General features: G+C 40.4%; 1 protein-coding gene across 1 annotated transcript in view; it reads right to left on the bottom strand.

The window, feature by feature from the left end:
- The window catches only part of rhbdl3 (rhomboid, veinlet-like 3 (Drosophila)), an 81,477-nt gene that overhangs the window by 31,610 nt on the left and 23,468 nt on the right, over positions 1-26,399 (bottom strand). The window contains exon 5 of the mRNA XM_059339668.1: positions 4,210-4,368. Coding sequence (XP_059195651.1) covers positions 4,210-4,368 — 159 coding nt within the window. The remainder of the gene's footprint in view (positions 1-4,209; positions 4,369-26,399) is intronic.

Genomic DNA, 26,399 nt, shown 5'->3' with positions numbered 1-26,399 from the left:
AGAACATGGAGGATGGGGACTCCCCAACATTACAAATTATATAATATCAATGCAAGCCAGAATTATCTCGATATGGTCAACGGCTCAACAGAAACCGCCATGGTTTGAGATTGAAGCAACCCTCTCCAAACCTTACTCTCCTGTCAATTTAATTAATATATGCAGGAGTGAACTACCAATTATGACTAAAGATAACTTTCTAATTACTAATGTGTGTAATACCTGGAATACTCTGAGGAAATTATATGGGACTAAACATAAACTGAGTTGTTTAACAACAATGACTGATAATCCTGATTTAAACAGAAAGGGCACTGGATCCAACTTGAACTCAGAGACGGAGCGAAGCAGGAATTTACAATATAAATATAAATTACAAAAAAATAATTTTTCAAATTCCTTCAGGTCAGACACTATGTGCATACTAATATGGGCACTCTTAATCTCCCAGATGACTTTAACTTATTAGAAAAGACTCTTTTAGATATTCTTAAACAAGGTCACTTTCTCTAAATTGTATTCCGAGCTGCAGCATTTGAATATAGACAAACATCATTCCTACGGAAATTATGGGAAACTCAGTTGAAAATAACAATAGATAATGAAGTGTGGGAGGAAATTTTACGTTTACCTTCGAAAAAATATCCATATGTAACAGATTTAGAGAAATGCAATATAATATTTTACAAAATGTTTATATATCTTCATATATCTATAGTAAATATACTGCAGGGGCTTCTCCAAACTGCCCAAAATGCAAGATTACTTTAGGGACAAGATTTCACTGCCTCTGGGAATGCGATAAGATTCAACAGTTTTGGCAATTCATATATACAGAGGTTAGCGTGATAGTCAAGCAGCGAGTGGAGCCCAATCCATTACCATGTCTATTGGGATGTATGCCTGAGTCATTAAGGTCACATAAGAACATTGCTCAGTTATTGCTTATTTTGGGCCGGAAGGCTGTTATGACCAAATGGGAAGGAGATGAACCTCCTTCAATACATCTCTGGAAGTCTTTGTTATCAGACTAAATTTCTTTGGAAAGTCTAAGATTTTGTATTAATGATGAGAAGGATCTCTTTACAGTAAAGTTTGGCAAAGTGTTGGGCTATCTTGGAACTCGGAGTGCAACTGCCTGAAATGAAAGGACTTTTGAGATCATTGCTGTGGACGTGTTTTGGATTTGCTACATATTTCATACTATCTGTATGTGTACTGTGCTGGACTGTTATATTTCTGAAAATGTTCAATAACAAGAATGTTAAAAAAAAAAAAGAAAACCCTCAGAGACCCTCGGTACCATCAGTACCTGAACTACAGCTGTTATTGCTTGTTAGCTGGTCATACAGTATAACCTTTAACCAAAGTAGTGTTTCTTTCATTCATTGTATTCATTGTATTATTTCAAATCACTTGTTTGGTCTAACTAATTCTTGAAAAACCCAAATATCTAACTAAGTATCTAAGAACTTCAGTAATTCAAAAATGTTCAGAGCAGTCATCAACAGACTAGTCTTTTCAGCACATTATTTATTACCGTAACCATAAATACGTACCACTTACAGCCCTATTAAATTGATCTACAGCACATGGTCGAAAGTGCACTGCACGAGCGCATTTTGGGCGTCTCCAACTCCACTTTTGCTAGTTAAACAACACAAAATTTGGGTTTAAAGTAAGATGTAAAGGGAAAGGTTTGATTCATTGGTTCAAAATGAATCAAACCAATGAGAGTGTCATCTCCTATTCTCTTTAAATGTCAAGTCTGCTGGAACCTGGCACATTGCTGTTTAAATGGCTGTTGCTGCAAAGTGGAAAAGCAAGCAAACCCTCTGCCTCTCAATGCTTTGACTGCATATAAGCACCAACAACCTATTTCATTGAAGATAATCTTACAATCTGAATAATGTGCCCTGTAAATAACAGGAAAATACTGTGCCATTCACTTTAGACTGGGGTTTAATCACTTTCTGTTGCTTCAAGATAACAATGTGCCTGACCACACTTCTGTACACACACTGTAAGTACATTTGCAACTTACACGATGTGGCCACGGGGCATAAAAATTACAACTGTGTTGGTCTAAACTAGTAGTGAAAGTTTCACTAGATAGTGTCCTTTTTTGTATCAAAACAACAGTTCAATATCCAAAATTTTATGAGGAATTATATATAAAAGAAAAACAGCAAGGATTTACATTTGAGTAACTGGAACAAGCAAATATTTGGCATTTTTGCTTGATAAATGATCGAACTAATAAAACCAACTGTTTCAGCACTTATTCATTCATTGCACAGCAAATTACCATAATCATGAATACATGCCACTACTTTCTTTCTTCCCTCCCACCCTCCCTCCCTGTGTTTAGCTGCCTCTGTGAATGTATAAACTATTGAGGGGGTGGACACAATAGCAACGAAGAGAAAAAAAAAGTGAATGTACACACAGATGCCGGGACCCCATTCCTCTCTGTCCCACTTCCAGTTGCACGCCACGAACCACAGCCTGTCACATGACATGAAAGCATCAATTGGAAGAAGAGAGCAAAAAGCCCTTTTGACATTTTTCCAGGCTTCCTACAGGCCTGATTCCTCACCCACTGTATCAGACAATAAACAGCTCTGAGGAACAGGAGAGAAAGAGGGAGATGGACAAACTCACACTCACAGACAACAATGAATTCCCTACAGTCTCTGCAGACGCACACACCCCCACTGCCACCCAGTAGTTATTGTGTACCACACAACTACTCCCACTCACAGACCACTCTATACTGTCCTGGGTCAGCAGTTCAGCCTCCCATGAGGAACAGCAGCAAGACAGTGGAAAAACAGAAAATGAGACGGTTATGAGGCAGTGAGCACAGCTGGAGATGCTTGAGTGAGACCTTGGACAAACAGCAGCAGACTGCAGTTTGAAGGTGAAACTAAAAGTGGGGCAAGGTGAGCGCTAAGAGGGGAATTTATCACCAGACTGAGAGTCGTTTCCTATCAGAAGGACTCTCCACCTTTCCACTGAGGTGATCTTGGAATATGGCTTTCAGGGCTGCAAGTAAAAAGAAAAAAAAAGAAAAAAAAGGTTGCAACAAAGTATAAAGTATAGACAATGTTCCTGCTGAACACTGGGGTCATGGGGCGACTACTTCTGGTGTTATTGACCCAGGGAGGAGGGGCCAACTCTGCATGTTTACAAACCTGCAACGCACAAATCCTAGTCATTGTGCCTTTAAACAAGTAACTATGCACCCTTTAACACCTCTAAGGCAGTTTTAAACTGAGTAAGTCTAGTTACAGAAATAATGAATGCCTCTTTAAAGTTTGTATTCATTACTTTCAAATTAAAATTTAAAGACAAGATGATCAAGTGTTTCTCTCTGTGTTCTTTCTTTCTTTAATAATCTCAGGTATAGTTTTGCAGGTCGTCACTGACACACTTTAAGTTTTCCTCCTGATATTTATTGTCAGAAAAATGACAAGCTGGTTTGATGCAATTTTTTTTACAACATCATTTTTAGTATTTGAGGCTTGTGAAGGTTATCCAGTCATTAAAAGTGTAGTCATGAATCTGTGGTGTTAAACACACAATATAAAATGTTCTACCACTGGGAGTCCCTCAATAAAACAATAACAAAAGATGGAGTTGCAACCTCGAGCACCTGCAATCAGCATCGCCTTAATAAGATTTCTAAAGGTGATTAACAAGTAGCTCAGTCACCCTCAGAGTTCTTTTTCTCTCCAAAATAAATAGATCTGGTGATTGAAATCAGTAAAAACACTGAATAAAGCAGTTTCAGTTAAAAAAAAATTATTTGATGTTTTTTTGGAGGACACAGGAGATGCTAAGGTAACATTCAGATGTGAAATGACTAAAAACCTTCATCCAGTTATATAAATAATATGATTAAAAACAACCAAGATCTAAAAAGTGCACAAAATGTGAGATATAGACAAAATGTGAGATATAGATCTAGTAATTTTTTTTACATTTGAATGCGGAAAACTATACCTTTAAAGTATTTTTTGGATTCTAGAATGTGTAAAGTTATCTCATTCATGACTGGAGTTCAACTCAACATAAAAACCACATATTGGATATATTTATACTGAAATGGAAATCTAAACACAGATGTAAGCACACAGAGTGGATTCAATAATGAATTTCTGAACACCTATGTCAGTGAGCCTACAAAAGGTTAAAACATCTCACCAGGTTGACGAAGTCTTGGTAGCAGATCTTTCCGTCTGCATTGCCATCAGCGAGGGCCAATAGGACTTCCAGTTTGTGGGGGTCAAGCTCAGAGCCGTGGGTCGCCAGCAAGTCCCTGAACCGCTCGGTACTGATGAAGCCTGAATTATCTGGGTCATACTGCAAGTGAACACAGACCACACCAAAATAAATATGACAGTGTAAATAGAATACAATAGCCACAAAAACACCTCTCTATAGATCACAGGCTCATGCAGTACATCAAATAAACACCAGATTTAGTGTGAGAAGTTCTTGAGCGGTCAATATTTCCCCAGTGCATAATTTCCTCTGCAGCCAAACATCAAAAGCTAAAAAAAAAACTATCAGCAGCGTTAAAGTCACAGTTTGAGCGTCTTATAAATGAGCCCTAATTGCTCCAAAAAGGCCCAACTGTTGAGACGCAGCAGTAACTTTTAACAGCTCTGGTGCTTTGCTTTGAAATGACACTGAGTGCAGCATTTAACCACAGGCTGTTTTTCTGCTTATTCACAGCCAGAACAGAGGACGCATTCAAATGCATCTGAAAAACACCAGATATTCTGACAAAGCCAGAGATATTTTTTAAAAGGCTGGAAATTGCAAAGACCTTCAATGGAGTGATCACTGAAGCACTTGAATATAAAAAAGAGCTTTCTTCAGCTTTGTTACCCCTGACAGCTTGGTCCCACACACTCTTTTATTTCATTTGCACTTAGTAGCTCAGGGATTCAATCTTAATTGGCGTCTTAGTGTGAAACTGCCAATTGAAAACATACGAAATTAAAAAAAACATTTATTTTGTTTGTGTTTCATGCTACAGTATATCAAAGAGAGATGAAAGCTGTGACCGAGGCATACTGAGAAGAAAGCAAAGACACTTATTATGGCCTTCTCTGTCTCTAATGGAACAGACAGCCAGTGATTCTGCCTGGATTTCTCAAAATCAAGCTGCACTTGATCCCCTGAAACAAGGATAAAACAAGGCTACAGCTGTGTGACAGTATTTGTCCGTTCAACTGAGGACACACTGGCCTGGAATACATATCGCTGTTTGATTTGAATGTCAGGCTGTTTGTGGATGCAGGCAGAAGACAGCTGCTACCTTTCTGAAGGGTTCATTTGCAAAAATGGATGTCTCAATTTCATTTATTTTGCTAAATCATGTTTGTTTTTGTGTGCAGGCTAGGGAATATAAGAGTTGTTTTGATAAGATATCTCTATTTTTCTGAAATTTTTTAATGTGCACTCAAAGGAATATAAATCAAACTGGTGTTGGTGTATTCATTTCAAGAGCAGCTTTTATCTGTTTCTCAAAAACTCTTTGTATGCATGTGTAGCTCTGTGAAAATGTCTTTGTTTCTGCAAATGCATGTATGCGAGTGTAATCATGCCTGTGTGAGTCAATACAATGCGTTCATGCATAAAGATGTGACATTCAGACAATGTGAGCCGCCTGCCAGATTCCCAACTCCCCTAAACCAGAAATACTGACCATGTACATGTGTGTGCATGTCTGTGCATGTGTGTGTGTGTTTGTGTGTGTTTGCCATACGCCAGTATTGGCAGAGACTGAGTACAGCCAGGCTGGCGGCTTGACCAACTGACAACAGGGAGAAGAGGTTTTGGCTCTGCCTCGTGTTGTTTTTCTGCATGTTACCTAACAGTGATAGCTCCTTTTTATTGTTGTTTAGGCTACAGTCAGCACACTTTTCACTCAGTGTCATTGCACCACGTAGCCTACATTATAATAAGGGACTGAATTATCTTTCAGTAACACATTACTGCATGCGCTATATGGTGCGTGTTGATCTGTATGTGCTGTTCGGTTTCAGATTCCACAAGTAAAGAACCATAAAAAACCTATCCAGTGTTCCTATGAATAACATAGTGAATGCATAACAGTCATCTTCGAGATCTGGTAGTAACAATCATTCACACTTTGCTTGAAAATTGTTTTTATGCAGCTTGTGGTGGCAGTTTATTAGTATGTGATGAGAGTAGTATCAGCAAAGATAGTTCTGTGTGGCAGGTATGCTATAGCAGCTAGTGTAACTCCTCAGAGGTGGGAGATAACAGACAAATACACAGTTACTCAGAAGAGGTGAACATTAATGTGTTCTTTTAAAATCACTCCTGGTACTGGAGCAGACTGAGTGTAGAAAGGCATGATAGAAAGAAGGATAGAGGGATAATTTGTCCCTAAAACCCGCACACAACCTCATAAACTTTTTACTTCTATGGAGGTTTTCATAAGGTTGCGGTTGCTATACAGTGGGTACAGCTTTGGCTAAAGAATGATGATGCTTCTCACAATAGTTTATTGTTGTGGAAATTGCTGATCCTGGACTTCACACACAGGAGGAGACTCCAGATGTTCATTCAGAAGTTCATTCATTTAGTATCCTTCTCCTTCTCCGCTTATCCGCACTCGGGTGATGGGGGGTTGGAGCCGATCCCAGCTGACATTGGGCAAGAGGCGAGGTACACCCTGGACAGGTCGCCAGACTATCGCAGAGCTGACACATAGAGACAGACAACCATTCACGATCTCATTCACACCTACGGGCAATTTAGAATCACCAATTAAACCTAAGTGCATGTTTTTGGACTGTGAGGAAGCCTGAGTACCCGGAGAGAACCCATGCTGACACAGGGAGAACATACAAACTCAGAATGAACACAAAATAGGCTCATAAATTTGGACATCAAAGATTGATAGACATTAAGTGGGTGGAGCTAAGACAATTTAATTTTGTAAAGTGAACACCAAGTAATTATGTATAACTGACACCTAGTACTGTATTCAAGTTTAGTTTTACAAGTTCAGTGTCAGAACATTAAAACTAGTCAAATATTTTTCACAGATGAGCTGAGATAATCCTGCTTCCTGGAATATCCCTGAGAAGGAGGGGGCTGGTTTATAGAAAGTCAAACTAAAGAAGCAATGGTAAAAGAAAAAGAAAAAGTTATTCCTTTCCTTTCATGGCCCAAAATTGTTTCTAGTTTCATTACACAACAAAGTAATACAACTACTTTAATCACTATACACATGTAGTTGAACTGCCACATACATTGCATGTGGTTCACACTGTATATATGACAGCTTTTAAATGTGGGAAGGTGTTACAGTAATGTGAGTAACATCCTATTTCAGTGCAATATGAAATGTGAATGTGTGCCATCTGCGTTCAACAGAAGAAGAGGAGGAGGAAGGAGCTGTTGCAGAAATAATTTGTATATTCTTATTAAAACTCGAGAATATCTTGCAGTGATGCTGCATTTTTTACAATGCTTTTGTGCTTCTGCAAAGGCAAACAAACAAGAACTCCTGAATGAGATTAAAACTGAGATGCTCAGTCCAGACATACAATCCATCCCCTTCCCTTACATAGACATGACACAAAACATCCCTCTCTCTCTCTCTCTCTCTCTCTCTCTCTCTCTCTCACACACATACACACACACACAGATGCATAAAATGTAAACGCTACTCTACAGAAAGAACTAACCTTCTCTTGCAGTAAATCAACCAGTTTCTGCCGAGGCCATTTTGTCATGATGAAGTAACGTCAGCCAGTCTCACCACTCAAACACCACCAGAGTGTGTGAGCCAAACAATACGTTGTGTGTGTATGTGCGTGTGTGTTCCTGTCATAGTGTTTGTCCCAGACTGCGCAGGGTTATTCCTAACCAGGACTAAAGGATTACAGTCCAATCCAAGACCCTAAATACACACCTCCCCCATCTCTCTCTCTCAAATACACACATACCCCAAAACCCCAGTCTCCCTCCTCGCCCCGCCCCACACACAAACACCCCCTCACCCTACATTCACATCCCTCTCCTTCACTCTCTCCCTTCACTCTCTCTCTCTAACGAGAACATGTGGGCATCCTCAGAAGAAAAATAAATACCTCAATAAATTTGCCCGTTATCCTTTTCCTGTCACTCCCAGAGGCAGGCAGCCATACATTATTTTCCTCACACAAACACTCCCTCGCTCCACTTTTGTGACACAGCAGGCTTCATAGTCGAGTGAGCACTCTCTGCAGTCAACAGGCTGGCTGCTGGGGTGGAGCGCCGGATGGACACACACTCAACAATGGGCCTCCGAGGGCAATTTCATGCAAGGTTCACCCAATCCCTTCACTCTAATTAGTGTTCATTTCCTTTTGATGCACCCAGAGGTCCATGCAGAGAGGGACATCATATGATACAAGTATAACTCTACATGCAAGACTCCTCAAGCTTCAAACTGAAAACTCAAACTGTGTTTAGGACTTAGGAAAACTCTCAGTTTTTGAGCTGCAGCTAACAATTGTTTTCATTATTTGTTAGTCTTGGAAACAATGAATATAAACTCCCGCATAATGTCCGCTTACTGGTGAAATAATAAAATATAAATAAATAAATGCCCTTGTAAAATGGTTTTCATCTGATATTTAGATACATTTTTTTTTTATTTACTTCTAGGATGACTAAAAGCAGCAAAGATTTACAATTTCTTTCTCTTTTTTTAATAAAGCAGGTCGAGTCTGCTCGACTCTATCTAAGTATTGAAATAGTCAATCCACAGAGAAATGCACATAGCCCATATTCAGAAACTGGGCCTTTCAATGAGTCGTCAGGACTGCCATAGGTTGTGATGTCACAACAAAACTATATATTTAGGTAGAAAGTACAGCAAAAGTGCAGTTAAAGTAATTCCAGGGCTGCAATGATGGTGCAGAGACACCAAGAGTGCAGAAGTTTCTGAATAAATCGATCAATCAGAGCAGACTTGGCTTTTTCAGGCTTTAAGAGACCGGCGCTGAAACGGAGCGTTTCAGACAGTATCAGAATCAGAATCAGAATCACTTTATGAGTAGGTGAATAAATGTATATTCAGACTGTATAAGAAAAATAATGTGTTTTTTGAACATTAAATTCTGTAAACATGTTCCAGCAGAAACCCAAAATACAAATATGAACCTGAAAATGAGCATAATATGTCCCCTCTAAATATAGTAAACTTATAGTTTCATCTCTTATTCCCATTTTTAACGACTTTATCAGAAATAAAGGTACCTATTTTCTGCATTAAGTAACTGTACAGCATCACAAATACACAGAGAGGATTTTGGGTGATGCAGTACTTACATACTGGTAAGTACTTAGCTTATGCATGTCTGAACATTCACCAGATTGTGAATTTGACTGAACTTTTATCCCAGCACATTTTCCATTTTCATAACGATGTTATTGTCTCTGCTCCATAAGGCTTGTTTTGCAAACAGCAAAGGGAGCATGATGCAAATCCCTCAGATTAAAATAAGCATGCACACACACACACACACACATACACACACACACACACACACCCACACACACACACATACACACACACAAATCCTGCTGCAGACATAATACCACAAAACATTCACAGCCAATGAGCTTTCATATTGAGGGCTTCTCAGCAGCTTGGTGTCAGTATGGAAGAGAAAAACAGCAGAGGGAGGGTGGGGAGCAGGAAGTATAGGAGGGTTGGTTTGGGCTGTGGGGAGGGGGGCATTTTGGACACAATGCAAGGCTTTTTGTCTTCAGCCTCATTTTCATAAAGCTGAATATTAAGAGATGATAGGCGGTGTGCAAGAGTCAGGAGGTTTATGCAAGTATTGAAGTTTGAACAGAGAGCCTGGAGAAAGTATGTAGCCTGGGCAAGCATGAAATATACAAAAAGCTAAAGTGAAAATATACTCAAAACAACTTAATATTTGATTAAATCTAGCCCTCAGGGTGACAGATGAGAAAATGTAAGATCATTAAACATTTACATTTTTTTCCTGATTTATTCTGGCCACACATCAGACAATAATTGGGCATATTTTGAGTCTGATTCTCCCTCCCAACAATTGTAGGGGCGCTCCTGATTCGAGGCCAGTCTGAACAGATTATCTGCCCAAATGCTCCTGTAGTGCGAAGGGTTTACAGACATAATCTTTATGTTACCGACTGGATTGAAGTCTCCCCAGAGTCAAAAATCCTTAAGTGTGAACAGAACAGCGATGGAATATACTGGCAATGTTTTTAAGTGAAATCTCCTACTGGGACCGTTAATGTCCATCTGTCTGTTCTTCTACAGCGAGGAAAGAAAGAAGTATTGCCTTGGTCAGGGACAATGTGAGTCGTGTTATAATTTAATTGATTTTGTGGATCATTTGTGTTCACTTCAAAGTTTTCAAAGCTGTGAAGACTGGCTAATGACTAATGACTGACTAATTTTATTAAAACAATTAAAAAATATATATAAAACTGATCTTCCTGAGTGCTTTTGAATTGTTGTAGTCTTGTTTACTACCACTGTCAAACTAAATAAATGAAATGAAGGTCTGAACTGAACCTTGCACTTGGAGAATCGTTACCCTCCTCTTCATTATGTCCGTGTTCTCCCAAGTTTTTAAAATCAATTCAGATTTTAAATTCCTCCAGAGAGCCTTTACACCTGCCCATCAAGTCCATTAAAACTAAAGAAAGGAGAAAGGCTTGGCAGGAGGTCTTTAAGACGTTGTGATCAACTTCACTACTGACTCTCGGCCCTGGCTGACCTTTGGCACTTTCAGCGACCTTTGACATTTGATCCAGACTGGTACGGGTCACTGTCCAGGAGCTTTGAGCTGCTGATGAGCTGCTGTCTGGAAACAGTAAGTAAAGGGAAGAAGGAAGCATGGGGTGTGAATGAAGAGTGCAGAGTTAATTAAGAGAGACAGTGAGTAACTCAATCCTATTCTGGTCCACTAACAGCAAACTGGTGGTGACTCTCAAATCCTCTTACACCTACGTCACACAAACACACATACACACACACACACGGTACTAAAGAGCTGATGTAGTGAGTGCTGGCGCGTGATAATCATGTGTAAGAAAGTTAAAGTGCTGCCGGATAATCTTTCAGCAGTAGCACTCGCATATGCATGAGTTCAAAACCTTTAAAAATATATTTTCTCCTCTATATCTGTCCAGCGTAACATCTCAAAAGTGAGTACAAGCTTCCAAGAAATCTTTTTTAGGAACAAAAGAAAGAGCAAAAAAAAAATCAGTAGCTACATTGCTGACAATAAACTTGTGTCTAATTTATGCAGCATAAGCAGAAAGCGGATGGAGAACAAAAAAAGAAGAAAACCTTTGATAACAACATCATCAACATATCAGACAGGATGCACCCTGGGAGCTCTGCGGGAATCAGCTCAAACTGTACCATGTATTCACACACTGTTGGCTTTGAACTGGTATGAAGACCTTTGCTGTGAGTCATCCTGTCAGTCACTCTTTCACTCCTCACTGTCATCTACGTGATGAAGCAGAAATGCTGTGCAACAAACTGACAGGGAAGGAAACAGAAGTATTTTCCCTGATTAAGTTGTCTAAATTTACACAGAAAAAAAATACAACAGCACAGATTCATGCAGTAACAGGCATGAAGAAGTCATTCAGCACTGTAACGTGTGACTTTTCTCTGCAGAGACGTGCTGGTGGATAAGGACATGAAGCAATAAACACGCTGCGTAAATACAACACACGGCTGCTGCCTGAGGCGTCAGTAAAGACTTCAAATGTCACTTTTTTCATAATAACATCCCCCTGGCTGAGGCGGTAGAGCAGACATGACCAATCAGCAGCCAACACGTGTGACGGGACTGACTGAGGGTGCAGTAACATGTTACCTAAGCAACAGGAGCTCAAATAGCTCTTGAGTTACTGTATGACCATAATTAATATAGCACAGAGGACAAAGGAGTGTACTGAGGAAAGTAATTGTGTGTGTGTGGTTTTCGTAGAGTAAAAATTAGCACCGTCTTTAAGGCGCTGAAACCTCAGCCTGATGTATGGCTACGGCCAGCGTCAAGTCGTCGTGGGTTTCTGTGGACCTAGTTTTTGTGGTGTGTTCTGCACTATTGATCATTTTCAGCAGTTAAAGTATGTTGATTCTGCAGCCAAGCCCGTCAGTTAGAGGATGCAATCTGTCCAGAATCAGTGCACACTTTGAGAAGGGAAACGGAAGATAAGAAAGCCAGCAAACGAGTCAAGAAGGCCCACACAGAAGGCGCTTCTCCTTTTTAATCTTCATCTTGTGTGATCAATACTAAAAATCTTTTCACATAACACGGCCATCTGAAATGTAGCAAATGAAGACAGAGTGTTGGTGAGTAAGGGTTACATTGTGGTGTAGTGGTTTGAACTTTCTTTGGGGCGGTTTTCCGCAATCAAAAAACAAAACAAAACAAAGACAGGGCTAAGACCTTCCTCCCACAATCCAAAGACATGTAGCTAAGGTTGAAATTGCCAAATGTAATTTGCCAAACAAATTACATTTGTTTAATGTTTTATAAGAATAAACATGTTTGTATATCGACAGTCCTAAGTCTTCCCGTTTCCCCTTTTGAATGACTCATACAGACTAAAACCACCTGCTGGTATGGAGAGTTGTTTCCTCTCACCCGGGTGTTGAATGTCACATACATTTTAGTTAGCCGTTGGATATAGTTTTTATGTTGTGTTCAAGTGCAACTTTTAGGTCCAGACATGTGTGTATCCGGGCGATAAAAAGACTTAGTTTTGGCAGCTTTGTTTCAAGTTTCACCAATGCTTATGTTCTATACTGTGTATATATCATATATAATCTAAGAAAACGTTGCTGTATTATTACTGTTTAAATGTTTGAAAAACAATATATAAGTATGGTTCAAAGCTGTGCACATCTTAAATATGGACTCCATGCTACATATGGTAATTCTGGGTATTAAGCTCAAAAATATTATTATATCTTTGTATATTATTATTGCCTTCTTCCACTTAAATAACTGGTTCAGCAAAATACAGTCAGCGTACCGCATGTCTAGCAGTATGATTACCTTTAATCCCCCCCACAGAGTCAGACAGTGCGCACCACTGAGTTGTTACTATTATAAGACCGGTGCGGTAAAAAAACAAAAGCAGCCTCTACCTGTTCGATGTGCTGACCTACAGACAGAACAAGCTATGAGATTATCAAGATATCAAAGTTCTTTTGGATATTTTTCATATTGTTCTTTTTTTCCTGTATATTTACAAGCCTCTGATTTAAAAAGGTATTACTGTATGAGGTGAGAGTGTATGGAAATACACATAAGGTCTGCTATATTGTATGAAGGCAGACTCGCCAAGACAGACTAATTACCTGTGGCTGACATTATAACAGCCCATTTAATGAGCTGGCAGTCTTACTCTCCTAATGGCTTTCTTTTTTTTCTCCCTTAGTCATAAGTGCTCCCACTGCAGCTGGACTGCAGGCTGTTGGTGTTAGAAAAATCAGATATACCCTTTTAAAATTCAGTGTGTTCAAATAGGGCTCAAATTTTCTGCGCAAAAAACAGCAGGATTTTGTGACTATAATGAATGAAAATGTGAGTTCTACAGACGGCATTGAAATCACTGATCAGCACGCATGTATAATATGTCCTATCTTACAAAAAAAACCAACCCTACAGCAAATAATCCTCAGCAAATGGGACGTTAGTGTCTTGGTTAAAACAGGTATAAGACAAAAGTGGCAGGCAATAATGAGCATGCTGGTTAATGAATGAGAGCCATGAGGTCCAGGTGTACAGGAGGGTCAGCGTGCACAAACACACACACACACACACACACACACACACACTACATGGGAGTTTAATAAGAGCCTTAGAACAGCTACAAGGAGTTTTTATTGGTTATAAAATAGTCTCAGTTTAATACTGATGGATTTATATGGCCTTCATAAACAAACAAGATCATTAGCGAGAAGATTGGCTTTTTCTATAGAGTTACTCTTAATGTCTGTCCCCAATTGTCAACAAAATCAGACTTAACGATTAACAGCAAGCAGACCAGAAGAGCCTGTGTTTACATTTTCCCAGGAAAATTTTGGCAGTGAGCAGTACGTTCGCCAGTTAGAGGGGGTGGTAGAGCACAGGTGAAAACACCAGTCAACCCTGGTTGGTCATTCAACAGATGGAAAGAGTTGTGGGATATGAAAAGATTCAAAACTACTTGTGAATGGGCGCTCTCCCTCCAAGACAGGTATGTAATGTGTCAATTTCATTTAAGAATTACATTGCGAGACATGGATTTATGCCAAAATATGAGTTAACGTTGGTGGCTAAAATAAAAGTTAATTTTCACCACACTACAGTTATTAACTGACATCGCCCGAAACAGACACATTACCTCAATGCTATGCATCCTGCAAACAGCTGTACTTATTAGTTCCATTGTAATTTCACTCGCCTCCCAAACAATTGCACGCTTCTTATGAGCTAGTAGATGGCTGCAGTAGACGCTAAACCATGTACCGTATATTGTGATATTGTATGGAACAGGTGTCAGTGATGACATTAAAATGACTGCCTTCCATTTAGGTGAGCTGGGTATCGCGCATGCTAGATCAGCCTAGTGAGACATCATTATCTAAATTTGTTTCACCTGTGCTTTGCTCTGACAAGTGAAAGTTTCTGCTATGAAAAATAATGATATACATAAAAATTACTAGACCCCCATGGTACACCCAGACAGGTGTTTTTCCTTTTGCTTCAATTAAACCTCAACTGAGACTTCAGACTGCACTTAATTGGTGACTATCACCCTCTCCTGTTAATCTGGCTCATGGGAAACATATGGAAAGATGCATACAGAATTCTAGAATACACAACTGCACAATCACATAAATATAGATGCATGTCGTCAAAAGTGACCTCCTCTTATTGCAGGTATGCAGATGGTAACAAAGTAGCAGCATAGACCATAGACACTCATAAACACACACACAATCCTCATACACAGTTACTCTGCTTCCTGAACACAAAGCCAGTATTCCCTTGATATGGAGCAATTAGCAGTTCTAATAAAAAGCCAGCCTCGTTAGAGTGGGAGAAGCTCGTTAGTCTCCCCGATAATTACACTAAAGCACCAGGGAGGACAGGAGGGACCAGGGGCACCTCATTCACTGGCCATCACTCACACATACTTACACGAGCTTCGGCATAGCAGGTACAATGGAAACACACTCACCTTCTCATGTTAATCAGGCTTTTCAGACCGTGCCCTGAACACCAGAGGGGTTTTCCGTTGTGATATCTTTCTTGCTTTTATCTCTGTCTCTTTCTCACACACACAGCTGACACAGCTCAAAGAGTACATTATCAGTGCTATTGGCTGGCATAAGCTGGGAGACGCTCTGTGTTTTTTGGGGGGCTTATTGTTGGCCCCCGGTGGAGACATGGGCTAGTTTAGGAGACTAGTTCAGGTTGAGTAGAGTCGACAGCTTGTTGGCGGGCGGAGGATCTGACAGGGAGGGGCGAGGCATTGATGGAGAGGTGGAAAGTCAATCACTGAATCACTGACAGCTGACATTGCCCAGAAGACTGCGAGGAAGACAGTGGGGCAATACACAATTGTGTTATTGGCCAACCCAAACACAGAGGAAAAATTTTGCATTTTTAAATAAACCATACCTACACCTAGATTTAGCTGCTGCTGATTTAGATGCTTAGCCCTCTAATGAACATCCTGTCCTGAGTACGGTACAGTTAACTTTTTTTATTAAGAGTAACTTGTGTAAACTGAAAGGGATGTAGAGCCTTGCACACACACACACACACACACAGTCAGTTTGTAAGGAAAAAAAAAACCACGCTCACGGAGGTCGATCTGACATGAGCAAGTCTAATCTCTACCACAGTCTGTGTCTGACCTGACAGCTCCCGGCTCGGGCAGGCACTGATGCTGACGGGGTACCAGCCAGTAGCCAGTGGGCTGTTTCATTGTTCTCTGACAGAGGAAGATTCAGAGTTACCCAGACAAAAGAGGCACTGTTCAGAGGAGAAGTGAAGATGCAGGAATGTTTTGCAGCATGTAATAATAAAATCTGAAAAGGAAAATCGTTCTTCCAATTGTTTGTCTGTTTTAAATCTCAGAGGATGACACCTTTGTATCCACTGACAAAAAAAAAAGCTCAATCTGACTTGTGCGACACTGCAACTCTTTTATATCCGCTGTCACTCAGATTCTCATTCCTCTTTTCAATTTCATTATCATCAAAGTGTTCAAACTGAACTTTGCCTGCATCTCTGCTGGGAGCAAATTTCCACCGGGGACAAACACAGATGGGCAGATCCAATACCTCCCTGTTCTTCCCAGTCAGACTTCCCACTGGTGTCACTTGACAGTGACACAGAGATAGCAGAACGGGGCTAGATGCAGAACGGAGGGATGTGATGAGCCGCAGAGGTTTCACACCATTAATTACCCAGACGTCACCTCTCCCCTCGCGGAAGGATTCTGCAGGAAAAGGTCAGCCGTCTGGCTCGCATAAAGACCAGCTCGCCATGCATGTCACGGCCCCCGCTGGTCCAGCCAGTGCTCTGCACACGTCACACTTCAAACACATGACTAATGCCTCAACAAGACTTCTAATAACCCCCCCAAAATGCCACAGCAGTGCCTGTTAATGCTGCAATAAACAACACCTAGACTCAGAGGCTAAGATCAAGGCCAACGACGGGTAAAGAAAGAGAGGGGAGGACCGGAGCCCGGACAGAGGAGTGGTGGAGTCGGCAGGAGAAATGCAGTAAATAGCAAAAACAAATGCAGAGGCAGCCAGTGGCAGGTTTGTACCATCAATCTACATCCAGTGAGACAGAGATAGACAGATGGTTCATCCAATCACCTGCCAAGTACTTTGTGATAGTGCCTGCCCTTTTCCAAACAGTTTCCAATGATGCTTCTCCTATGGTTCTGTGCAATAAACCTTTTGCATTGTATCGGATCAGAAAAGGGGCTATGCAACTGATTTTTCTTTTTAAAGGTTTAAAGGATTTAAATGTAGATATTATAGTAGTTATTATTGCACTGTATTGCAGGTTTCTGAGTGATAGTGTTGTGTGTGAGCACATCTGGATATATGTGAATATATATATGTGCTAATGTATGTAGGTTTATGTGTGTAGGTTTGCATGTATGTATAAGATGTGTTGGAAGGTGTGTGTGTGTGTGTGTGTGTGTGTGTGTGTGTTGTACTGTTTATGAATTATTGTATACTTTAAACGTTTTTAATGTGGACTAATGTGGAAGATTAGCCAAAGAGACCAAAATGAAAATATGATTTGACATACATAGCATATATAACAGTGCCTGCAGTATGTGCTTTCATTGTTTTTAAAGAAATACCCAGACTTTGCTAAAATAAATCAGCAAAGCTTGCTGTATATAAATAAACTACAGTTGCTGGCAGGTGAAATTACTTCCTTTGATGGGATAACCTTCAGCTGGGCACAAACCGAGTCAATTAAGCAACAATCTGGCATAGCATACATCAGCAAGATCAACAAGCTGAGAGAGGGCCTCGCTTGTCCCAGCACAGCACTCTATTATAACCCACTTTCATTAAACAGCAGCTCCTCCACAGTTTCTCACCCACTCTCCTTTCTTTCTCTCGTTACTCATGTTTGAATATGAGCAGTGTTTTTCCCCCCCGGCACACTCTGGTGAAAGACTGAGGGGGCAAGTGTTGCAAAGACTGCACACTTGAACTTGTTATTTCCCTGGCTTATTGTGCGAGGAGATGATTATTGTAGGGAGCAGACCGAAGCTACTCTACTTTGAAGTGTGAAGACACACAGGAAGAGGAAGAGAGACAAAAAACGGGGACTAATCAGGAGCAGGTGATAATTGTGAAGTGTTTGTCATTTTTAAATGGAAACGCTGGGAGGGAAAGACTCGGGAGTGGCAAAATATGAGGTTGTCTTTTATGGTGTGACAATAGAGTAGAACAATAGCACAAACTACAGCCAGACAAATGACACATCTCTCTGACACATTCTTAACAATAATTTTGCATTATAAGCTTCACAGAGGCAGCGTTATTGTAATAGATTCCATTAAATTCTACAGGTTTGTTTTCCATCCACAATGTGGATTTACTGTGAAATGCAGCAGCAAAAAAACTGTTAACAACAAAAATTAAACAGCCCTTGCCAAATTGAACACCTGGACACTGGCACAGTGTAGAAACTTGACAAGCTGGTAGAACATTTATAGTCCATGAGCCAGGGAGTTGGTCGTGCCCATATAGGGCGCCAAACTCAATGAGGATGAGAATGGGTTGGTGGTTAGATGCCTGAAATATAAAATATATATATATATATATATATATATATATATATATATATATATATATATATATATATATATATATATATATATATATATACATATATATATATACATATATATATATACATATATATATATATATATATATATATATATACATATATATATATATATATATATATATATATATATACATATATATATATATATATATATATATATATATACATACATATATATATATATATATATATATATATATATATATATATACACATATATATATATATATATATATATAATAAATACAGATATTTAAAAATATTTTTTCATCCATTCCAGCTACAATTCTGTCACATTTTTCCGCACTGTACACAAAGAGTAAGTATAAAACAGTGTAACCGACAAAGAATATCATGAAGTCATATATGATTTTAAAGCCTAGACTGTAATCTATCTACCAGTCATGACACTGAGGACAACAGAATTTAACCTTTGTCCTCTAATGTGCTGACTCTTTGTGTAAAATGTATGCATTTCCAAACATTAGGGGCATAGGCATAAATCACATTGCCACATTTTGGGGGCCAGGCTCATGAGATATGTGATACTTGTATATGTAATATATTGTAAAATGCTGTATGTATCTACAGAGAGTCTAGAAATGTAATACATCCTCTTGTTAAGATGTGTTCATCTCAAGGGCCTTAAAAGGTTTAATAAGACCTCAGGAAAGAGACTCACACTCATATTGATACACATGGGTAATTTGGAGAATACATTTTATGCATTTGGAAAATGAGAGGAAAACCATGAAAATAATTCCTGCAGTCAGGCTCAAGATCTCTGAGCAGAGCAGCTGCTCCTATCTGGACCTGCAAATGATACCAAGTCAAAGCTCCAATATCGGGCTAAAAAACTGAAATGTCAAGTGAGCAGCATTACTTGTTGAGCTATATTCACTCAGATTAGTCTTATCAGCAGGTACAGAGTGAAATGACTGGCAGGCCCTGCTGGCTGGCTTCTTCTTCTTTCTTTCTTTTCCTCATCCTCCCTTTCTCTGCTCCTTCTTCTTCTTTCATTTCCCATTCCCTCTTCTCTCCACTGCTCTCCTGTCCTCAGTGACGGGAAATGCACGTAGTCTGCCACAGGTAATTGCTTTCTCTCGCATGCAGTCTAATGTACTCTGCTCTTTCTCATTCTTCTCCTCCATCCTTTCCACCATAAAACAGATAACTCTGAGTACACCCAGCCCGTAGTCAGGGACTTAAATGAATCTTCACATCCTGCATCTGTTGCACAATATAAAAAATAAATTAGTTTTCCTTTAAATCTAATGCAAAACACTGCAAAAAACAGTGCTGGCTGAAATATTTTAGTCCCAGATTTTAACCAAACAATGCACATACAATGCACATAAATGCATCCATCCATTATCAGCAACTACTTATCCTATTCAGGGTCGCTGGGGGCTGGAGTCCATCCCTGCTAACATTGGGCAAGAAGCGGGACACATCCACATCCACATCAAAAGGCTGACAAATAGAGAAAAACAACTACTCACGCTCTCATTCACTCCTACGGGAACACACCCATGGTTTGTACAACTTTTTAAGTAAAATCAAGCACTCCCTAAACCAAAAACTTCCAGACTCCCAAAGCTTTTATCATTACACCTAAATACAAAGGCAACTCTGGAAAAAAAAAAAGTAAGTTAACATAAATCATTCATACCCACAGCAATCAACGCATGTAAAGACTTTGTTTATTTTACAAGTGGTTTATAGATTGCATGTTTTGATTATGATTATTAAATGCTTCTTAATTCCCAGATAGGTAATCAGTTACCTATAACTGACAAGTAAACACAAGACATCCTTTTCAAGTTGAGGCCTAAATGTTTGCATATCAGAGTGAGTACAGCAGCATCTGTATCTGTTCAAACAACAAAATGGATCAAATGATGATAATAACCTGATGATCCCTAAAGAGTATTTAAAAAATGTATTCATAATATCTTTAGAAAAAGTTGGTGCTCATGGCAACTCATTTACTCCTTTCTCGACTTTGTCATTTTAGGGTTACGTCCCACTCTGTGGCTGTTGTGAGATGTCAGAAGAGAAGAAACAAATATGATGACAGGATTGTTTCATTTAAAATATTAAAAATATTTTTGGTTGATGTGAGTTATTGTGGCGATGGAACATCAGATCAAAATCATGTATATTGAAATTTAAGCAAATTCCTAAGCTTGAAAATGTATGTGCATTTTCTTAACCTTCAAGACAAACTCTGTTGACACAACCTGCAGGTCTGGTGAATGAAGGGAAGCCAGAGAACCTGGAGAAAACACACGCTGACACAGGAGTAGATGCCTCATAAATTCAAAAATGTTAAAATATTTGCTGTCAGATTTCCATATAGTTACTGCCAATAGATAGGTGTTGGTTTCAAAATAACATTTTCTCAGCAAGTCAAGCCAATTGCACATTCAGTCAATATAACTGACGTGGACTTCAGACAGTCCTGAATTGGTTTTCTATCTCTCAGTTTCATGGAGGCTGCAGGATGACTGACGTTGTGTCTGTCCGGGCTAATCAACAGAGCGCTGGGTCACCTGTCTTGCTTGACAGATTAGAAGCCCTCATTCATCTCACGCACACACGCACACACACACACACACCCCCGCAGTCGTCTGAGGCCATCACAAATTAGCACGGGCCATCACCGTTTCCTTGCCAACTGGCCTGTAACCAGGCAACGTTGGTTGGTGTGAAGATGTCTTCAGTGGGTACATGCACATGTGCACACACAGATGGGGCTTGATATGTGGATAGGTGTCAGACACTGAGGTATTACTTTAAATCCCTGGATATCTGATCCCTTTATAGGGCTGGACCTGAAGCCCATAGACACATTGCACGGATATGCACACTCGCAAGGACACACACGGACTATATACCAAGACTGAAGCTGCTTCAGAGTGATTTCATTTGCAAAGCCTGATCCAACAGGTAATTACATCCACACTACGGCTGTTTCACCTTTCGCTGTCTGGCTACAAGTACATCTATCCGTGTGACCTTGACCAATAAGCGTTCTGTGCTCTTAGAATCTTAAGTGAACATGGGGCTTTTAACAAGGTTAATCCTTCAAGATATAACCCACTTCAGATCATATTAAATAAAAGTTGGATGAGCTTGACATCAGAAAAATAGATCTCACAGTCATCTTTTCAGTCCATCTGTGCATGGCAGACAATCTAACCAAGATAATGATCAGCGGCTCATTCCCTCAAAGCTTTATGTGATTTCAAAGACGCTATTTGACTGTATGTTATTTCAACTCTTTTTTCTTTGTCATGCACACTTAAGGGTTTGAATGGTGTCTGTGGAGCCGATACACTGAGTAACTTGTGTTCAGCAGGTCTTTGCAAACCTCATGTAATATTAGTTTCTGCTGAGGGTGTGAAATGTGCAACCTTTCTTTTCCCTGCAAGCAGCCCTCCATTGTTGTGAATAATGCTGCCATCCTCTTCATCCTGCTTGACTAATTAACGTTGAATAACACAAAAAAGATCTGCCTCAAGCACACTCTCGTCGAGACAAAGCATCAGAAAACTCTCCGCACCATCACCGTAAGGACTTGAGGTCTGATACCACCTTGGAGCAGCTTGATCCAAATGAAATGTTTCTAGGCAACGTTCTATCAATACGCTTGATCCACCAGCAGACTGTTCTGCTTCTGTCCTATTGACACCTCTGCTAATTCCCCCCATATCGCAGCAGCTCACTCCACAGACAGCCACTGAGATCTATTACCCTGCACACCCACTCGCAGTCCCCCTTCTATGTCTCTGCCTCAACTCTGAGCTTTCATTAACACACACACACTTACACACACACTTTGCTGCACTGTTATTGCACACAGCCTAGCTCCCCTCTACAAACTTGGTCCCTAAAGTTTAAAATCGTATTCCCCTGCAGGTTTAATGCTACACCAGACAGAGAGGCAGTCAGGTCTCTTAGGAGACAAGATGCAATCGCAATATCATCGGGGCTTTTATTTGACAGATGCTGCAATATCAGGCACAGTAAGATTGTTCATCATACAGGCTCTGGATGCTATAAAAGTCCTGCAGTGCTCGTTGTCAGCTGGAGTTTGCTCCGTGGAGGCCAAAGGCGGCTGTCGCAGTGACTGGGGATAAACCTGTACTTGCCCTCGGTAGCCCTTTTCACACATGCACTGCAACACAAAAATTATGTAGAAATCACCTGGAGGAGCTGTATGTGAGAACACAAATGTCTAAATAAGTTAGACTGGAACTTAAATAGACTTTACACTGCCGGCTTGCTAGCACAAAGTCCATGCAATGTCTGATTGAGCTTGAGTGTGACTAGAGCCAGTCGTTGTCCGTAGAATCAAACAGCGAGCACGTGGGCTTGTTGATGAAGTTTCTATCATGCTGGAAGAATAAAAACATCCAAGGGTGGAGAAGAAGACTCCTTTACACAAAGACACCTATAAAAATTTCAAACTGTGTGACAGCGAGGTTCACGATTTTTGTCTGTGAGCGCCAACGCCAAAATAGCCAATCAAATTCAAGAAATGGCAAGAGACACTTGGCTGTTTTTGACCAAAGCGGCTATGTGACCGCAGTGGCTTCCTGCCTCTCAGCACCAGCCCTGGACTAAACCAAACAGAGTATTTCCAGTAAGTGACAATATGTCGGTCACAGACATCGTGTGTTGTGTTGTGCAACTCTGGACAAGACTTGATTCTCTGGACATATCTAGAGTTTATATAAGAAAACGGCTTGTTTTAATGGGTCAACAGGTCTTATGCAACTAGTTTGAACACTGCTCAGATTTGGTATAAAATCATGAACAAAGCAGACTACTATACTACTGATATAGGTGTACTGCAACAACCTTGGGCTCTCTATTATAAATTCTTACCAGATAGAAGAGAAACAGAAAAGAAATCCAATTAAAATGCACTGGACAATCAACACCATCTGCTGTGCAGAATGACATTTGCAGAGGTTTACTGCTTCTGTATTTTTGTGAGTGGTTGCATACAAATAAAAACAGTTTTCTCCTTAAACACAACAACTGGTATTTTAGAAAGAAAGCTCAATTTGAGAGGCAGACATCTGAGAGTGGATGAAAATGGAGAGAAAAAGATGTGTTTTCAAAATGATCTGCATTAGTGCGGACATGGTTTATTGGCGAGATGGAGCAAGACAGAGAGGTTGATGGTTTAAAACAGAGGGGAGAGGCAGACTACATGAGAGAGAGAAAGAGAGACAGTGAGCTGTATTGCCCCCCCAGGGTGTCTCCAAAAACAGAGGGGATTGCAGCAGAAACAAACAGCCCTCAGCAGACTCTTTAGCTTGTGTTCAAATAAACACTTTACCCCCTGTCGCTGCTTGTGAAAGCATTCACAATGGAGAGAAGCATGTATGAAGACAATGAACACACAAACAACACTCAGATGCAAAGACGTACAGCACAAACACCAACAAAAAGTAAAAGCTCAAACCACCATAGCTATTAATGTCACTCTCACCGAGACACAACCGCAAGACTTATTTGCCAAAAGATACAGAAGTCAAAACCCCTTTTGACAGTCAAACACACACATACACACACAAAGCTTTGATGGAATAACGTGTCACTCAAGCATAGGGCACAGGCAGGTCAGCGCAGAGACAAAGATGGAGATTGGCAACCTTTTCCCCCCAAACCTCCCATTTACACCGAGGTGAGACCCCCTCATTAACAGCAGGCCCAGCCTTCCACCAAACATCCCTTCACTGCTGCACGCATTCAGCAGCTCTTCACAGAATAGGAAGGGGAACAAAAAGAAGTGAGAAACATTTGTTTAACGAGCCGTCTCCGGGCTGTCTTTTTTCTCCCATTCAGTCCCTTTTTTTGCTGCAGGCCTGCCCTGAGGTCAACCCCCCTAAAACACCATCAAAACCCTGCACCACTGATGGCAGCAGTTCCATTCAACGTAGAGATTTATGATCTCTAATAGCTGGCAAATGGACCTGAGGCTGGGGCTGCCTCGAGGGGAGGCCCCCGACTCATTTCTTCAAATCTCAAGAAGAAAAGGCATGAAAAAAGGGGGAGCTGAGTGAGGCTCGGGGTGAGGATGGGGGATTGTCGGAAACATTTTCAAGGTTGCCATCTGGGTCGTGTGGGACCCTTCAAACTGTCTGTCAATATTCAATAAAAAGACCCTCCCCTACCAGATGGAAGAGGCTGTGGGGAGAAAAGTATGTATTATAACAGTACAAATGCCCTCTGCCACTGTTTGACATTTCACTTCCTGGACTTTTTTGGGGGCGAATCTCAGGCAGCAGGTTTCATTAATCTACAATCAGACGGTCAGCCAGTCAGCTGTCTCCTGATCCTTGATGGTAGTGGAAAGCCCCACTAGGGCACCCTTTACTTCATAATCCTATTCCCATAATCCTCAGAGGTCAGCGAGCAAGAAACAGTTCCCACTCTCTCTAAAACCAACTCCCCCTTCCTTTTAAGGCAAGAGAGAACTTCTTTGAAACTGCATTAGTGGAGTCGGGGGTAAAAAAAACGTCCCGGCTAGGGTGCTTAAGAGGTGAAGCAGATATAAGGCAGCAGCCAGGGGATTCACATCTTCATAAAATCACACAATTTAATTTTTTACTGGTAGGATAATTTCCCTATTGTTCTTGCCAATCAGGAAAAATCAGCTAATCAGAAATAGTAATGTGCTCTGATTAATCGAGACTCACAAGTATCTTAGTGATTATGTACTGGCAAAAATCATCTCTCTGTCTGACGGTGAGTATAAAGCTAGCAGGAATGTTATAACTGTGCATATAGAAGTGCAGTGTGTGTACCATTTAGGTAAATCATCAGTGAATAAACACTACAACTCCTCAAGACCAAAGTGACCTTAGTTCTCGGGTCTTGCTTGCCACCTACCGGATAAAATGAAAGATGTTAGCTCTAAAATTAGCAATTACTTCAGTCACACACCCACCTGCCACTGCTAAGTCCAGCGACCTAAAAGAAGCTAACATAGTAACAAGGCACACTTGGGGTGGACTGACCTTTGGCTGATAAGCCTAACAACTTTTCTAGTGATAAACCTGGACACTGTCACGTCTGTACTAAAATTGTGAAGCTAAAGACAGCAGCTGGTTAGCTTAGCGTTAAGACTGGAAACAGCGAGCCTAGCTCTATCAAACGGTAACAAAATCTACTTACGGTACAAACACCTCTTAACTTCATGAAAGCCCTTTTTCAACCAAACTTACTCATATATGCAAATATGCATTTCAAATGAGGGAAACTGGCTAAAAAAGGCAATAGACTCCTGTCCCCTTGACAGTAGACAAGCCTTTTTTTTCTGATGTGTCATGTTCAATGTCATGAACATGCTGGATAACAGGGTTTTTTTCTTCTCAAATTTGTTAATTATCCAGTCCCTCTTTCAAACTCGGTGCAGACCAGTTTGGAACCATGTACCAAGTGCGGCTTGGAATTTGTGGTTGAAATGAGACATGAGAGTGGCTAAACTTCAATGCACATCATAGCATATCACTGAAAAAGTGGTCAAAATTAGTGCATCCATAAGCACGTTTCCATTAGGGTAAAAAGTGGCCGCTGGGAAAGTTTCCAAGACCTCTCAAATGGCCACTTGCTTGGCGTGTCTCTATTACTAAAAAAGGCCCCATAGGGATTTACGAGACTCCGGAGGTGACTCATGGTTTTCGATCATCGCGTAATCACTTAGCTTAGTCGCTTAGCCGTCTTAACTGTGATGTCACATACGCGACAGATTTAACACGGGAGACGCGCCAAATGTATGGAAGATGGAAGGAGCAGAGCTTGCTGTGTTTCTTGTCGCTGTGTTCATGCACATGGAAGCGTTGATTATGGATGAAAGGAGATGAATCCTCAACAACTCGCTACTTCGCTGGCTTTTACAAATGGTGCGTGCTGTTGAGTACT

The sequence above is a fragment of the Centropristis striata genome, chromosome 1 (assembly GCF_030273125.1).
Source record: "Centropristis striata isolate RG_2023a ecotype Rhode Island chromosome 1, C.striata_1.0, whole genome shotgun sequence".
Lineage (NCBI taxonomy): Eukaryota > Metazoa > Chordata > Actinopteri > Perciformes > Serranidae > Centropristis > Centropristis striata.
The sequence above is the reverse complement of the archived record's forward strand: the minus strand, read 5'-3'. Positions and strand labels throughout refer to the sequence as shown.